Source organism: Bufo gargarizans, chromosome 1 (genome assembly GCF_014858855.1).
Source record: "Bufo gargarizans isolate SCDJY-AF-19 chromosome 1, ASM1485885v1, whole genome shotgun sequence".
Classification (NCBI taxonomy): domain Eukaryota; kingdom Metazoa; phylum Chordata; class Amphibia; order Anura; family Bufonidae; genus Bufo; species Bufo gargarizans.
The window spans coordinates 724,709,894-724,722,884 of NC_058080.1; the positions used below are offsets into that span (position 1 = coordinate 724,709,894).

General features: G+C 44.7%; 1 protein-coding gene across 1 annotated transcript in view; it reads right to left on the minus strand.

The window, feature by feature from the left end:
- The window catches only part of ATP8A2 (ATPase phospholipid transporting 8A2), a 197,383-nt gene that overhangs the window by 45,842 nt on the left and 138,550 nt on the right, over nt 1-12,991 (minus strand). The window contains exons 22-23 of the mRNA XM_044283455.1: nt 10,395-10,533; nt 8,124-8,188 (exon numbers count right to left, since the gene is read on the minus strand). Of these exons, the coding sequence (XP_044139390.1) occupies nt 8,124-8,188; nt 10,395-10,533 (204 nt within the window). The remainder of the gene's footprint in view (nt 1-8,123; nt 8,189-10,394; nt 10,534-12,991) is intronic.

Sequence of the window (12,991 nt, forward strand, 5' to 3'; positions counted from 1 at the left end):
AGGGTCAGCAGCCTCATTAGTATTTCCTTCAATGTAGAAATTATTTGACAGGTCTGCGATTTGAATTCCAGACCTTCTGTATGTCAGGCAGAAGACTTACCATTAAACTACAGACCTGCTTTATTGGAAAGGATGCATTTTCTGTGCTTAAAAAGCTATTTTCTTTACAGGCATAACCCTAAGGCCTCTTTCACACGGGCGTCATGTTTTTTGCCCGGATAAGATGCGGGTGCGTTGCAGTAAAATGTGCGATTTTTCAGTGCAAGTGCAAAAGATTGTAATGCGTTTTGCACGTGCGTGAGAAAAATTGGCATGTTTGGTACCCAAACCTGGGTTAAGTGTTCTGTAGATTGTATTATTTTCCCTTATAACATGGTTATAAGGGAAAATAAGAGCATTCTTAATACAGAATGCATAGTACAATAAGGCTGGAGGGGTTAAAACAAAATAAAAAATAATTTAACTCACCTTAATCCACTTGATCGCGCAGCCGGCATCTCTTCTGTCTTCTTCTTTGCTGTGCACAGGAATAGGACCTTTGATGACGTCACTGTGCTCCTTACATGGTCCAATCACATGGTTCATCACCATGGTGAGGGACCATGTGATTGGATCATGTGAAGTGACGTCACCACAGGTCCTTAGCCGGCAGCTTAATATTACAGAAGAAGACAGAGATCCGCAACTACGCGATCAAGTGGGCACTGTGAGTTAATCTTTAAAAAAATGTAACCCCTCCATCACTATTTTACTTTGCATTCTGTATTCAGAATGCTATTATTTTCCCTTATAACCATGTTATAAGGGAAAATAATACAGATCGGGTCCCCCGCACTATCGTCACCTAGCAACCATGCGTGAAAATCGCACCGCATCTTCACTTGCTTGCGGATACTTGCAATTTTCACGAAGCCCCATTCACTTCTATGGGGCCTGTGTTGCGTGAAAAACACAGAATATAGAGCATGCTGCGATTTTCACGTAACGCACAAGTGATGCGTGAAAATCACAGCTCATGTGCACAGCCCCATAGAAATGAATGGGTCCGGATTCAGTGCGGGTGCAATGCATTCACCTCCCGCATTGCACCCGCGCGGAATAATCGCCCCGTGTGAAAGGGGCCTAAGTAAATGGTACATTACTGAAATTAAGGGAAAACAAATTGCGGCATCTACCAATCACCATAAATAATATGTTCACTGTATTGTACAGCTTATTATGATTACAGGGATACCATATGCTGTTTTGTGATATTTCATAGTAAGGATGTAACAAAAATTGTTTTTGCATTGTTATTTTAACATAACAGTAAGTTTGCAGAAAATTGTAACTTTTATCATAGAATGGAAAGTAAAAATCCTTAATAAAAAAAAAAGCTATTTAAGGCTACTTTCACACTTGCGTTCGGAGCGGATCCGTGTGGTATTTGTACGCTCCTATAATGCAAACGATGGTATCCGTTCAGACGGAACCGTCTGCATTATATTTTACTAAAAAAGTCTAAGTACAATTTGTATTCAGACGGATCCGTCCAGACTTTACATTGAAAGTCAATGGGGGGGCGGATCCGTTTGAAAAATGCACCACATTGTGTCACCTTCGAACGGATCCGCCCCCATTGACTTCCATTGGAACTCTGGACGGATCAGTTTGCCTCTGCACGGCCAGGCGGACACCCGAACGCTGCAAGCAGCGTTCGGGTGTCCGCCTGCTGAGCGGAGCGGAGGACAGACGCTGCCAGACTGATGCATTCTGAGCGGATCTGCATCCACTCAGAATGCATTAGAGCTGGACGGATCCGTTCGGGGACGCTTGTGAGAGCCTTCAAACGGAACTCACAAGCGGAGCCCCAAACGCTAATGTGAAAGTAGCCTTAGAGGTATATACTGGCTATTGAACCCCAGACCTTCTGTATAGCAGTCGGCAGAATTACTGCTGCTCTATAGAAGTGCTTCGATGTATGGACAAGATTTTCTGTGACTAAGGCTCCATTCACACGTCCTGCAACGTGTTTTGCGGATACACAGAGCCACGGATCCGCAAAACACGGAAAGCGGCAATGTGCGTACCGCATTTTGCGGACTGCACATTGCCGGCACTAATAGAATATGCCTGTTCTTGTCTGCAATTGCGGGCCATAGAAACTGTGGAGAGAAAGGTTGAAGCAAAGAGGGCATCTGGTATACCAACAGGACAATACTGAGTGGAACTGTTTGAGTCTGTAAGCCAATCATCCAGGGATAGGGGCTACTCCAGAACTCTGGATCAGAGTGCACAATAAGCAATAAGTTCCTGCTTAGAGACTGCGTTGAGTCTGCTAATAGAAGTAGGGGCTAGCCACCATTCAGATCTATTTTGAGTGCCCAATAGGGTAGCCACTTGCTTTATCCACAAAAGCCAGAGATTGTAGGCCACACGCTCGACACAACAAGCCATGCCTCTTGTGACCGGCAAAAGAGGGGATAAAAGTATGTGAATACCTGAAGGTGAGCTGTGCTTCTCTCACCCTCAGTCACACAGTGATAAGTCTGCCTGTTCTAGTAACTGACTGGGGAAGAGAAAAGCCTCAGTCAGTTAATTTGTTGCTGCAGCTCATGCTCAGACAGTGGAAAGCTGATGAAACTGGACTGTCTGGTCTGAAACCGGACGTCTGGCCACTCTAGCACCCACTGTGACCCACAGAGACACTTAGGTGGCAATAGTGGAGTGTTCAGGTGCAGACAGACTTTGGTGGGACCTCCAATGATGGCTGAAGTTCCCAGTCCTTGTTAATGTCCTGTTATCCCTAAAAGGTATTGTCACGTTCGGGTGTGGGAGGGCAAACACCACACCGAACATAGAAGGGAAAAGGGCAAGTGAATAAGGCCTGGGAACTAGGGAAAGGAGATGGTCACCTCCTAGAAAAACCCTAATCAAAGTCCTGACTAACTACCAGTATGAACAGACCCCAGAGGTAGGTGAATTCATACACAGGAATACCTAATGTCCTAACTCACCATATAGGACCCTGGTACTAATGTCAGGACTGAGATAACCTGTTCCTCCAAAAGGGAGGACGAATAGGAGTCTCCCTCAGGCCTTCATACAAATGACAGGGAAATTCAACATACAAAATAACCCAAACAAAATACCAAAGGGAAAGAAAACACTTAACTTCAAATGGCAGCACCAGGAACTCAGCCGAGATCCACACACCAGCAATCCACAACTTAAACTGAAGCTATAAACCACATAGCATTGTGGGAGAAACAACAATAAATAGAGAAGGTTAAATGACCATAATAGCCACACCTGGGGAAAGAAGGTGTGTCAAGCACCAGAAACAACACAGACGTCATTTGATCCAAACGGAAAACATGTCAGATCAAACCACGTGTTGCCAGTCTCACCGATCTCCTGCCACTTGTCGCTGGAACGTCCGTGACAGGTATTCACTATGTTAATCGCTTTGGGCAAACTTTGAGTTTTTAGATTTGGGTACACTTTTCTGTTTGCTAGATCTACTGATGCAAACTAAGTATAGGAAATGCCAACAGTCTTTAAAAGCATGTGTTTAAATTCCTCAGAAGTGTCAGGAACCAGCATAGCGGTCACGGACAGAAGCCATGAGGCAAATGTGAAAAGACCTTAAGAATATACGTAACATAAAGACAAAAGTTTGTACATTTGTGATACTTCCTATGGACAACATCTATGGCACGTAGAACACCAATAATGCCTAAATATTAATTGACAAATCTTGCTATCTCAACCCAATGTGATGTCAGAAGTACTAAATATTATACAAGAATGCATCCTACTGTGGGGTTTTCTCTGGCACTGCAGGAGGTTTGAGAACTGGAAGAATCTCATCGATCATAGTTGTAATGAGATATGCTATGTATGGGTTTGATCAGTGTCCCTCAATTCCAGTCCTCAGGGCCCACCTGCCGATGAATACCTGTGTTAAGTCCTGATACATTGACACTAATTATATCATCTGCTCAATACTGTGACGACCAGTGGGCGGGACCCACTGGTCAAACCAGAGACAGTGTGGATTCTCTGTGTCAACCAAGTGATGGCAGACACTAACCCCTATGGTGTAATTCAGCATTCTCACAGGAAAGAACAGAATGCACCAAGAGAGAAACTGAACCACTACCTACAGGATTAACAAATATGGTTGAGAACTGACTCACAGACTCACCCACATGGTGGTGAAAAGTGGTATTGCAGAGAAGTATGGAGTAAAGGCAGCTGATGATGATGATGATGATGATTGTCAGAGGCAAAATCTTAAGCGTGGTCAGAGGTAAGCAAAGGTCAGAAGCCAGTATCAGACAGTAGCGCGGTACAGAGGATCAGAAAGGCTCAGGGACAGATGGGTCCAGTAGTCAATGCAGGTGGCAGGAAAACAGAATGGTCAAACAGACTGGGTCAAACACAGAAGATCACAACAGAACACCTTCGCTATTACGGTTAGTAACTCAATGCTCAGGCAACTTCCTAGGAGAGGAAGCTGCTATTTAAAATTGTAAAAGCATACTCCCCTGGAATCATAAATGACAGGAAGCGGTGGGCGCCAGCATGGGATGGAGGCAGCATGACTGGAGGATGATTCTGGCAGACGGGCACCTGCCCCATCTGGAGGAGACAGCAGTGGGCAACGCGGCAAAGGATGCTAGTAATATGACAGGTCAGACAGTGGGAGGTATGGCAAAAGGCCCAGGCCTAGCAAATACTAAGGAAATCCTGAAAACCTGCCCGGCAGGTGGACTCCGAGGACTAGAATTTAGGAACACTGGGTCAGATAGAAAAAGCACTTCAGTGTTTTTGTTTCTCACCAGCACTCACTAGCAATACTCTAGCAGTGTCATTTGTTTCATCCTAGCTAAGCCGCATGCATACATTTTGAACCCTTTCATTATGGGCAACTGGGTCCTGTGGTCTTAAAGTGACTACCAGTCCAGTTTCCTCTCCTGTGGGGCTGACTTCCTGTAAATTGCAGGATTGCATCATCACCTATAAATCCCTCCTGTCAACTCTCAGATCCCTCCCCATCCAACCCCACCCTCCTTGATTCTTTTTATGCCTGACCTTGCATAGAGTATGGCTGAAGATATTATTTCTGCCTTATCTAAGGGACCAAGAGTGCAGTGATATAAAATATGCATACGTACAGTGATTAGCTGCAGAGTTTCACAACTCCCCTGACTCACACTGCCTGTCTATACCAGTAGTGAGTTCTGTGTGCGGAATCTCCAGTGTATTTTATGAGACACAGTTTCCCACTCCTCTCCTCCCTGCCTGCTGCTAGGAAGAGCTGACAAAGAGAAACAAAAATCACAGACAAAAAGATAAAAAAACAGAAATAAAACCATCCTGCATGATATCATAAATAAACATGTGGATGTCCATGGCTACATTTATAAAAACAAATCACAGAAAATAAATAATAATACACTAACAAAATAGATGCAAGAATTATATATGAACTAAGCCTTCATTCTGATAATATAAAATCTGAGACTCTTAGCCAGTATATTTTTGATCAAAACACATCTGTGCCCACCTACCCCCGCCAAGGTGGTCTCAGTCAGGCAGGTCCTACACTAAACCTACATATATAATGCTTGCATCTATTTTGTTTGTGTATTATTATTTATTTTCTGTGATTTGTTTTTATAAAGAGAAACAAAAGCAAGAGACTCGGGCTCAGACTGAAGCTGCATCACACTCTGAGGGGAAGAAGGAATGAAGATGGCAGACCTAAATAGCACATCAACTAAAACTGGTATTAACAAGGCACACACAGGAGCCTCTGCATTATTCTTTAATAATAGCCTATTCTGTACTACATAGTTTAAAAAAATGCTGGAGTGCTTTCCTAAAGATTCATTTTGCACACTATATTTAAATGCATTCCATGGGTTAAAATAATGATAACAATTGAAATGTTAACTGTACTGTTTTTAATGACATGATGTTTGATTCCCCTTTAAGACATTCTGAATTCTGCTGGATTACGGTTATAGGATAATAGTACATTGTGGGACCTCAGACAGGTAGAGTTGTATTTACAATTAGGCACCTGAGGGCATGTGCCTAGGGTGCTAGGAAGTTGGAGGGTGGCACGCTGTATTCTCCTGTATGTTTGGTAGAGCTAGCAGGCAGTATGCTGTTGACACAGCTGGCTGCTGCTCTGACCTGCTTCACACCTCCTCAGCCTCCTCCTCCATATCTTAGGCTAGGTCTACACGACGACATTTGTCGCGCGACATTTTGTTGCACCAATGTCGCGCGACAATTTTTATAATGGCAGTCTATGGTGTCGCACTGCAACATGCGACATGCTGCGAGTGCGACGCGACAGTCGCAGAAAATCCATTCTTCTGCGACTGTCGCGTCGCAGTCGCAACATGTCGCATGTTGCAGTGCGACACCATAGACTGCCATTATAAAAATTGTCGCGCGACATTAGTGCAACAAAATGTTGCGCGACAACTGTTGCGCCCTATCTGTCGCGCGACTTTTTGTCGCGCGACAAATGTCGTCGTGTAGACCTAGCCTTAGAGACAAGCGGAGGAGGAGAAAACGTGGCAGGTGGCGCTGGCAACTACAGAGACGTGGTTTCTTAGGAGGTATTTTGGGGTGCTGGAACAGTATATTATGCAGCAGAACTACATACCAATGTGCAGCATAATATACTTCCCCAACACAACCAAATACTTCAGTGCAGCATAAAATACTACCTCAGCAGAACCAAATACCACAGTGCAACAAGGATTCTTTTGGGGCAGTATATTGTGCTGCGTTGTGGTATTTGGTGCTGCTGGAGCAGTATATTGTGCTGCGTTGTGGTACTTGGTGCTGCTGGAGCAGTATATTGTGCTGCGTTGTGGTACTTGGTGCTGCTGGAGCAGTATATTGTGCTGCGTTGTGGTACTTGGTGCTGCTGGAGCAGTATATTGTGCTGCGTTGTGGTACTTGGTGCTGCTGGAGCAGTATATTGTGCTGCGTTGTGGTACTTGGTGCTGCTGGAGCAGTATATTGTGCTGCGTTGTGGTACTTGGTGCTGCTGGAGCAGTATATTGTGCTGCGTTGTGGTACTTGGTGTTGCTGGAGCAGTATATTGTGCTGCGTTGTGGTACTTGGTGCTGCTGGAGCAGTATATTGTGCTGCGTTGTGGTACTTGGTGCTGCTGGAGCAGTATATTGTGCTGCGTTGTGGTACTTGGTGCTGCTGGAGCAGTATATTGTGCTGCGTTGTGGTACTTGGTGCTGCTGGAGCAGTATATTGTGCTGCGTTGTGGTACTTGGTGCTGCTGGAGCAGTATATTGTGCTGTGTTGTGGTACTTGGTGCCTAGGGCGGTCCCAGCTATAAACACAGCCCTGCACACAGGTCAAACCGTCTGCAAAGTGCAGAAAAATTGGACACAGACTCGAAGAAGGAAGCAGCAGATTGTCTTATTACATTTGCTTCTCTGTCTTTTGGCTAAAATGAAGTCCAGTATCTGTTCTTTTCGTGTAGTAAGGAAGGGAAGGGATGCAAATGAGCTGTTAACAAGCTCTGCCTCTAATGCCTCCAGATGTAAGGCAGCTATCCTGTAAGTCAATGTTCAGCTCTTAAAATAAGCCTTGAGACATGACCTGGATATTAGATAAGCCAGCACCTCATCTGCAGACAGCTGTTTCAGGGTGATTGCCCCTCATCAGTGCAGAGCAGATAGTACTGGCTTAACTGGGTGAGAGGCCTGTGTCCGGGTCAGGGGGGAACTAACTCTCCTTGGGGAGAGAGCACCTTAATCAGTGTGAGGAGACCCATAGGCCATACATGCTCCTCTGGAATTCTGGGAGGGACGGGATGCAAGTGAGCTCTTACCAAGCTCTGCCTCCAATGCCACCAGGTGTATTCCGTGTAGTAATGAATGGGCATACATATTTTACTTTATTTTTTACTTTTCAAGTCAGCCAAGTTCAGTGCCCTAAAATGCATTTGCAGCCTATACATATGCTAAGATACAACCTATGGAAACACGATGAATGCCGAGAGATTTTCCTCTTCCACTTCACCAGTATTCAGTTTTCCGAAGTAGAATAGTTTGTAATAGTAACACCAAGAAGGAATGACAGGTACTCACATCTAGAGAGTCTTCATTCACCAGAATGAGCGACATGGTCTGTGACACCAGCCTGCATGAGTATCCTGCCAAATACAAAGCGTCAACTGTCAGCAGCAAAACACTAAACACAATTCTGTACATTGTAGTGAAGATAATGTAACTACGTATCTCAATAAGGCTACTTTCACACTGGCGTTTTGGCTTTCCGTTTGTGAGATCCGTTCAGGGTTCTCACACGCGGTCCAAAACGGATCAGTTTTGACCTAATGCATTCTGAATGGAAAAGGATCCGCTCAGAATGCATCAGTTTGCCTCCGATCTGGAGGCGGACACCAAAACGCTGCTTGCAATGTAAGTGAATGGGGACGGGTCCGTTTTCTCTGACACAATAGAAAACGGATCCGTCCTCCATTGACTTTTAGTGGTGTTGAAGACGGATCCGTCTTGGCTATGTTACAGATAATACAAACGGATCCGTTCTGAACGGATGCATGCGGTTGTATTATTGGTGCGGATCCGTATGTGCAGATCCATGACGGATCCGCACCAAACGCGAGTGTGAAAGTAGCCTAACCCAGGCAAGAAGTGGGGTTCCTTTCCTTTTAGGCTATGATCTCACCCAGCAGATTTGTCGCAGAAGTTCCTTTCATTGTCCCATACACCTGAGCTGGGTTTCCAGAAATGTATGGGCTTGCTGCAGAATCAATCCCATTCATATGTATGGAAATGTCTGCAACCAATCGGCTGCATGTGAGCGTACGATACCCACGTATTGCCCTCTGGTTTATTTACACATTTCCAAAAGAACACCTCTTTGAGAAGACCAACCTCCAACTCCTACCAATATACCATCTCTTGCTGTAGTAAGTAGTAAGACCGCTTTGCAGAGACATTGCTAATAAGGACTCATTCACACCACCGTATGGTCACTGCGCCTGCAGACTACAAACAGAGGTCCACAAACCATAGGCAGAGGCTGTCTGAATCCCGTATTGTGGTGTAGACCCATTGACTTGAATGGTTCTGCGATCTGCAAAATATGGCAAAAGATAGGACATGTCTCATCTTTTGTGGTGCGGAGACACCAACCCGAAAACCCACGGAAGGGCTTCCGAGTGTTTCCTTGGGCTTCCGATCAGTGCCTCCACTCCGCAAAATGACAGGACATGTCCTATCTTTTGCTGTATGTTCCAGATCGCGGACCCATTCAAGTCAATGGGTCTGCATCCCAAGCATGGAGTTCACACGGCCGGTGCCCGAGTATTGTGTACCTGTTGTTTGCCGGTCCGCAATATGGGCACAGGGTCATATGGTCGTGTGAATGGGGCCTAAAACCGATAGAGCGGCACAGATGTCCTAATGTGTTTGCGTCTAGAATCAATCTAAAAAGTGGTAAAAATTGGCACAAGTAGGATTTCTACAACTTATTTCTGAACTTGTTCAAAAGAGGTGGGGCTTATTTGGTAAGGCGTGGCTTGTCAGGAAAGGGGAGTGGTCTGAGAGGCAATATTTTGCACCAAAATTGCACCACAATTCTGGATTAAAATTCTGTCTCAAAGCAAGCCGACCAGTAGTTGGTATAGAGTCAGGGGATAAATGCTTGATTGCTGGGGTCTGAATGCTGGGCTATCATGAGAACAGAAGTCCCGCGCCATGACCACTGCTCCATTCCCTTCTATGGGACCGTCATGAGAACCTGCTGCATTTATCAGTCCCATAGAAGTGAATGGGGCGGTGGTCACACATGTGCATCACTGCTCCATTCTCATTTGGCAGTACTTGCAGACCTCCATATTTGTGATCACTGGGGTCTGACTGCTGGGACCCCCAGGAACCAAACACTTTCCTGTAGATTAATGTTATTAGTGGCACAACTCCTTTAATTAAAGGGGTATTCCTGCAATTAAGATTCAAATTTACCTTTTCCACAACGCTCCGGTCCTCTATGCTGCCTCCATTCTCTCCATCTTCAGGGCCCTACACTGTTTTCTTCCGGCAGTGCATGGGCATGGTCACATGCACCACTGCAACCAATGGCTGGCTTCAGAGGTGATGTGGCCACAAGCAGCACGTCTCTGCTGAAGTCAGTTGTGGCTAGAGCGGTGCATGTGACCACGCACTACCAGATGTAAACCGTCCAGGAAGATGGAGGAGATAGCACGGAGGACCGGAGTGGCGTTGGGCAGGTAAGTATGAATCTTCTGTTTCAGGGGGAACTTACTTAACATTCATTAAAACAGAAAACCCCATACGTATGCTCTATAATGTTACATTAGCAGCAATTAATACCTATGTTGATGGCGGTTTCTTGTTTGTCCCCAGTTAAAACCCATATTTTTATTTCTGCTTTCATCAATGTGGCTATGGTTTCTGGGACTCCTCCTTGTAGCTGATCCTCAATCGCTGTGGCCCCAAGAAGCATCAAATTCTGAGAAAAAACAAAAAGGAGAAGAAGCAATTCCAATGGGCTATGGTGCGTTCTAAGGAAGGCTGATAAAGGGGTAGCATGTGGCTGATTACTAGTTAAACAGCACTTCAAAGTGATGGGTCCGTGGTATGCTATCAGATAAAAGTAGCCCTTTAAAGGTTTTGCAGCAGGCGTCCAGTGCATATGATAAAGCCTCATTCACACGTCAGTGTTCGGTCAGTGATTTCCATCAGTGATTGTGAGCCAAAACCAGGATTGGATCCTCCACAGACATAAGGTATAAGGGCTCGTTCACACGAACGTTTTTTGCGTTCTGTATACGGGCCGTTTATTGCGTTCCGTATACGGTCCGTATATGGAACCATGCATTTCAATGGGTCCGCAAAAAAAACTGAATGTACTCCGTGAGCATTCCGTTTCCGTATATCCGCAATTCCGTTCCGCTCGATTTTGAGTCTTGTCCGCAAATCACGGTCCGTGGCTCCATTCAAGTCAATGGGTCCGCAAAAAAAACGGAACACAGACGGAAATGCATCTGTATGTCTTCCGTATCCGTTCCGTTTTTTGCGGAACCATCTATTGAAAATGTTATGCCCAGCCCAATTTTTTCTATGTAATTACTGTATACTGTATAGGCCATACTGAAAAACGGAACGGAAAAACGGAACCGAAATGGAAACACAACGGAAACAAAAAACGGAACAACTGATACGGAAAAAACGGCCCGCAAAACACTGAAAAAGCCATACGGTCGTGTGAAAGAGGCCTAAGGGAAAGATCTGCTCCTGTTCTGTGTTTAGAGCCGCATCTGGTTTTGGCTCAAAATCACTGATGGAAATCACTGACCGAACACTGACGTGTAAATAAGGCCTCATGCACACGACCATTGGTTGGGTTCGCATCTGAGCTGCATTTTTTGCAGCTCGGGTGCGGACCCATTCACTTCAATGGGGCTGCAAAAAAAGCGGACAGCACTCTGTGTGCTGTCTACATTCGTTGCTCCGTTTTGTAGCCCGCAAAAAAAAGTAGAGCCTGTCCTATTCTTGTCTGGTTTGCGTACAGGAATAGGCATTTCTATAATGGACTGCCCGTTCTGTTCTGCAAATTGCGGAACGAAACACGGACAGCATCCGTGTTTTGTGCATCTGCAATTTACAGACCACAAAACACGGCACGGTCGTGTGCATGTAGCCTAAGGCAGAGAGGGGTCATGGCGCTTGCCGAGCACAGTTTCTTTCATTCCTAAGGATGGGCTATCAGTGTTTTACTCCTGGAAAACCTATTTAATGTGGAAATGACATCAGCAGAGGATTTAAAGAGGTTATCCCACGAACAGTATCACTAGGCACATGAATAGGGCATTTCAAATGATGCAATATAGCAATATACTGTACATGCAATAAAAAATATTGTTCGTTTTTCATTTATGTACATTACATTTCCCTCTCTAGTAGCGCCCCCTGCTGCTTATCCATCTGGTCCACCTTCTCCTGCACTCGGAGGTGGACTGACATGCTCAGTAGCTTCCCTGCCCCTTCCTCCTCTCAGCGCCGATGCAGCGACCCTACAGTGAAGCGGTCAGACATCTTTCTTTCATTCATCACTACTTCTAAAATTCACACAGCTATATTTCTCTCTAGACAGTGGAGAAAGAAATTGCGTGGGCATTGCATACCATTTTCTTCGGGTCTATATGTGAGGGACTATATCCTATGCAGGGGAGGAAGGGGTTAACAAGAGCTAACTGCAATGCATCCTGGGAGCTGCCTGATGAGCTGCTGGCCACCCACAGAAAGGCAAGAAAGTCCTCTAGATAAGTGAGTTAAAAAAAAAGGTTTGAATTTGTGGGATAGCCCTTTAACATGAAATTTATGTCAGAAATTTGTGTAACAGATTAAGTTAACCCTTTCATGACCGGGCTAAAAAGGCCTAAATGTCCAGGCAACTTTTTGTGATTTTGTGCACGCGGTGGTTTGGTGACCCTAACTTTTCTATTTGTTTCACTACCAAAAGAATTTTTGCCATTTTTTTTTCTTGACACTTGAGACTTTTTATTAGAATGTTTTTTTTTGTTATTAATTTTTTTTTTTTAGGTTTCATTTGGAGGAAAAACGCTAATTCTTATTGAAAAAAATAATTATTTTTAATTATATTAGGTAACAGAAGGCAGCACTCCAAAAGTTCAGTGAAAAACAATGGATGGTTTATTTACTGACGCCGACTGGGTCCTGCTTATCTCCGGCACCATGTGAGACTGCTCAATTGTTTTTTATCAGTTTTTATTTAGCACATTGTGTGCACGTGATTTTCCTTTTCATATTATAATCACGTTCTCTCACCATCAATGGACGTCACATGGACTTTATGTGGATATCTTCACGATAGACACTTTTATGAATCACAAAATGTAAGCTGATGAATTATGTCATGGACAAGATGAAATTATACACTCATATAT